Source organism: Lipotes vexillifer, unplaced genomic scaffold (genome assembly GCF_000442215.2).
Source record: "Lipotes vexillifer unplaced genomic scaffold, Lipotes_vexillifer_v1.1 C27449700, whole genome shotgun sequence".
In the NCBI taxonomy this organism is placed as follows: Eukaryota; Metazoa; Chordata; class Mammalia; order Artiodactyla; family Lipotidae; genus Lipotes; species Lipotes vexillifer.
Genome location: NW_006775839.1, coordinates 1 through 4528, shown reverse-complemented (window position 1 = coordinate 4528; position 4528 = coordinate 1). Strand labels below are relative to the sequence as shown.

The following is a 4528-nucleotide window of genomic DNA, read 5'->3' as shown; positions in this document are numbered from 1 at the left end:
CAGGATGAGATCCTCCGACGGGGCCACAGTGGCCCCCAAAACCCCTGATCGCCACTCTCTCATTCAGCACTTTTATCTGTCCGGATATCCCAGGGAAGGGCCTTCCAGGTAGAGGGAACAGCACAAGCAAAGGCCCTGAGGTGGGAACCTGCTCGGAGGCCCGCGTGGTTCAAGTGAAGGAAGCCAGGGCGCAGTGGGGGGAGAGCACGCGGGGGGCGGCACTGACGGCCTTCGGGGCCTCTCTCTCTTGCCCACAGCCCTGCTCCTGGACATCATGACAGTGGCTGGCGTGCAGAAGCTCATCAAGCGGCGTGGCCCGTTTGAGACGAGCCCCAGCCTCCTGGACTACGTCACCATGGATATCTACGCCTTCCCCGCCGGGCACGCCAGCCGCGCGGCCATGGTATCCAAGTTCTTCCTCAGCCACCTGGTGCTGGCGGTGCCTCTGCGCGTCTTGCTGGTGCTCTGGGCCCTCTGTGTGGGCCTGTCTCGGGTCATGATCGGCCGCCACCACATCACCGATGTCCTCTCCGGCTTCGTCATTGGCTACTTCCAGTTCCGCCTGGTCGAACTGGTCTGGATGTCCTCCAACACCTGCCAGATGCTCATCTCCGCCTGGTGAGCCGTTCATCTGCGGCTCCGGGGCCGGGGGTGGCCCGAGGGGCAGCAGGAGGACATAGGGCTGGCAGGGGAGGGGGGACCAGGCAGCCCCAGCCCATCTCCCCATGGGCTGGTGGAGGCTGGTGACCTCAGGTGGGCCCACCAGTGACTGGCACGTCCCTCTCATCATGCTGGGTGCCCCCTGCTCCTTCAATCAGACCCTGAGTCCCTCTGTGGACGGGCTGGGGCCCAGCCGTGGGGATAGCCCTGCTCCGCTTCTGCTCTGGAGGTACCAGGTGAGAACCGGGATGGCGGGAGAGGGGCCGACTCTCATCTCGTCCTTTTCACCATCACGACTGTTGAGTTCCAGGCTGTGCCCACCTGACCACAGCACACCGCCCAGCGAAATGCCCACAACCCACCACCCAACACAGGTGCCATTGCCATTAATGGTCATCGATAGCTTAGGGCAGCGCTTTCCAAAGGATGGCCCACCAGACACCAGCCTACAAGACACGTTGGGAAGAGAAATGGTCTTGTGGTCAAATAACTTTGGGAAATGCTACACGCTCTGTTGGACATTCACGAGGGCTGGGATTGTCGTAACGGCAAAGTCCTATAGAAGGAGCTTTCATGGAATCTTGTTTAATCCATGTTTCCTAAACTTATCTGACTACAGAACCCTTCTCTCGAGGAACAGCTATTAACCCTCCCAGGGAACCTCATTTCCCCAGACGCATTTTGGGAGATGCAGCCCAGGAGCGGAAGGGCCTGAGGTGTGAGCTGGCCTCTCCCAGCGCTGGGCCCCAGAGCCCGGGGAGACCAGGTGTCTGTGCCACCGCCTGTGGAAAGCCCAGGGCCCACGGGCATCGGTGCCGCTTTGGCCCCCAGGGGCCGGACTCCGTGTGACCTAATAGGTCGTTTCCAAGTCAGCCGTTCTGGACGTGCACTTCATGTGACAATACAGATGATGTGCAAACAGGCCCTCTCCTGTGTGTTTTTTTTCCTCGTTTGTTGCAAGATTACAGGTGGGAGAGTCCCTGTTAACATGGGGGTGGGGAGTGATTTCTTTACCCCCAGTCAGGCCAAGGTGTCAGGTGGTCAGGGGGCAATGGGCTCCTAGGCTTTTCCGGGCTGCCTGGTCCCTTCTCCCTGAGAAGGCCTGCTGGGGCTCCCTCCATCCCCGGGCCCTGCATTGGCCACCCTGCCCAGGGCCTGGGCCGTGATCTGTTTGGAAAGCCCTCACTGTGGTGCTGAGGGGCTCTCCCCTGGGGGCCAAGATGCTCTCACTCCCCGCTGACCCAGACCCTGCCCCCAAGGCAGTGGTCGCTACCAGGACAAGTGGACTCAGTGTGAGGTAGACATTAGCGCCGACAGAGGGTGGATTCGTTTCCTGTCTACCATAAGGAGTAACCGCAGCCTACCGCGTGGCTTAAAACAACAGAAATGTGTTCTGTCTCAGTTCTGGAGGTTAGAAGTCCAAATTCAAGGTGTCTGCAGGGCCACGCTGCCTCTGAGACTCTGGGTAGAATCCTTCCCCGCCTCATCCAGCTTCTGGTGGTGGCCGGCAATCCGGGCTGTGGCCACGTCACTCCAACCTCTGCCTCTGTCATCACAGGGCATTCTGCCTGCGTCTGTGTCTGTCTCCTCCTCTTTTTTTTTTTTGCCTACACAGTGCGGCATGTGAGATCTTAGTTCCCCAACCAGGGATCGAACCCGTGCCCCCTGCACTGGGAGCACGGAGTCTTAACCACTCGACCACCAGGGATGTCCCCGTCTTCTCTTCTTATAATGACAGCAGTCCTGTTGGATTAGGGCCCACCCTATTCAGAATGACCTCATCTTAACATCTTAATCACATCTGCAAAGGACCTTTCCAAACAAGGTCACGTCCATAGATACTGGGAGTGAGGACTCCAACATCTTTTGCGGGGACACAATTCAACCCACAACACGCAGGATCCTTTTGGGGGAAAGACAACTCCCTCTCCCAGCCACCCCACTGGGACAGGACAGGGGTATAGCGCCGTCCCATCCGAGGGTCCAGCTGCTGCTGACGATGAAGGGCATCGGATCTCCTGGGCCCAGAGCCCTCCGCAGGCCCAGCCCTCAGGCCTGAATACCTTCCCCTCCCACTGCAGATCCCACACCCTCAGGGGTCATGGTCCCCCAAGACCGATGCCCCTGCAGGTAGGACCCAAGCTGCCCCTGCTTGCCCTCCCAAGGCTCCTCTCTGGAGCCTCCTTTGCATCCAGCCCTGCTGGGGGTGCGGGAGATCTGCACCTTGTCTTTTCCCTAAAGGAGCTCGGGGATGCCAGACCCGGCTGGGCCACCACAATGAAAACCCCCCAACCTCCAACCTTGAACACTGGCTGGTTGCAGAGTCTTCAAAATACATTCTGCCCCTTCCCATAGATGCTCCTGGGTGGCACATCCATGAGATGCTGAGCAGGAGGGGTGACCCTCGGGAATCCGGGAACCCGTCATCCAGGGCGAATCCGGCTCCAGCTTTGGTCTGGGGATGGGCTGCTGCCCTCCAAGGCCCACATCCCCAGCGGGTCCCCAGGGCCTCTGTCTCTGCAGAGGTGGATGGTGGTCTCTGGAGCCTTTAAGATGAGGAGGGGGTTTCTGAAGAATGGAGAGCTCTCAGCAGACTCCCTAAGCTCAGGGTGGGCAGTGGAATTCAAGTGCCTAACAACCGATTAGGAGAAAAGTCTCCCTGGAGAGGCGGTTGGCATCCTGTCCTGTGAGGTGTCAGCAACACCAGGTGCTGGAGCCCTGGGCTCAGCGCCAGCACTGACACAGCAGTCACATGCCCTCTCCAAGCCTGGTGTCCTAATCTGTCAGACAGGGATGACAGTGGTCCCTGTAGGGTCATGTATGACTCAGGGATACTCCCTACCTGGGCACCTGGCACAGGGTCCACCCTGCCATCCTGGACGGACCCCCTGGGGGAGCCCTCAAGAGCAGAGCCGGGGAGGGAGGGAGGAACTCGCCGTCACACCCGTTCCTGGAGAGACCCTGAGCGGAGGCGGGCAGGCGGCGGGAGGTGGGGTGACAGCCGAGAGGGCCCCAGTGATGGAACCGGAGACGCGGAGTGTGTGTGCTCCCTCAGACATAGTTAATGCGCTTTGGTGATCGAAGCCAACAGCCACTCCCACTTTTTTACGGTGAATTATAATATTTGGTTCTCAATGGTAAGCCTGTTCTGCATACCTGGGGTAAACCCCAAGTGGTCAAGATGCACTGCCTTTTCTAAATATCACTGCTTTGCATTGGATAAAGATTTTGTTAAGGATCTTTGCCTCTCTATCCATGGGGGATGTTTGTGTTGTTTCCTCGATTTGTCTGTGTCCACTTCGGTTGTCAGGGTAAAGCTGGCCTCTTCTATTTTTCTGAAGGGGTTTGTATAGAATCCGTATCATCTCTTTTTTTACCCCTCGATTTCTGTCTATCATTCCTGACCTTTCAGAGACCAGCCTCTCCACGGAACTGACGTTCGACTCATGACTTGGGTTGGGGGGGGGTGCGGGGGGTTACAACTTCCTAAGTCCTCCACCTGCCTCATCTCGCTGAATCCTTATGACGACCTTACCCCTATTTTACAGGTGAGGAGACTGAGGCTCAGAGAGCAAAAGTCATTTCTCCAAGGTCACTCAGGTAGGATGTGGCAGAGTCAGGATTGGAACCCAGGCTGCAGTGGCCTCAGAGCAGAGAACCCTCTGGAAAACAGAAACACAGGGCACCCACCAACCTTGGAGGGAGGCTGGACTGGTGAAGCGGCAGCACAGGGGTGGGTTGGCTTTTTTCTTTTTTTCTTTTTTTTTTTTCTTTTTTTTGTGGTACGCGGGCCTCTCACTGTTGGGGCATCTCCCGTTGCGGAGCACAGGCTCCGGACGCGCAGGCTCAGCGGCCATGGCTCATGGGC

At 58.1% G+C, this 4528-nt stretch overlaps 1 protein-coding gene across 1 annotated transcript; it reads left to right on the top strand.

Moving 5' to 3' along the window:
• Positions 1–257: 257 nt before the first annotated feature.
• On the top strand, positions 258–622 carry LOC103071907 (probable lipid phosphate phosphatase PPAPDC3; the record flags this gene model as incomplete). The annotated part of the gene is made up of 1 exon (XM_007450221.1): positions 258–622. A coding segment is annotated over one exon (365 nt), but the record flags the coding sequence as incomplete, so codon positions are not given.
• Positions 623–4528: the final 3906 nt, after the last annotated feature.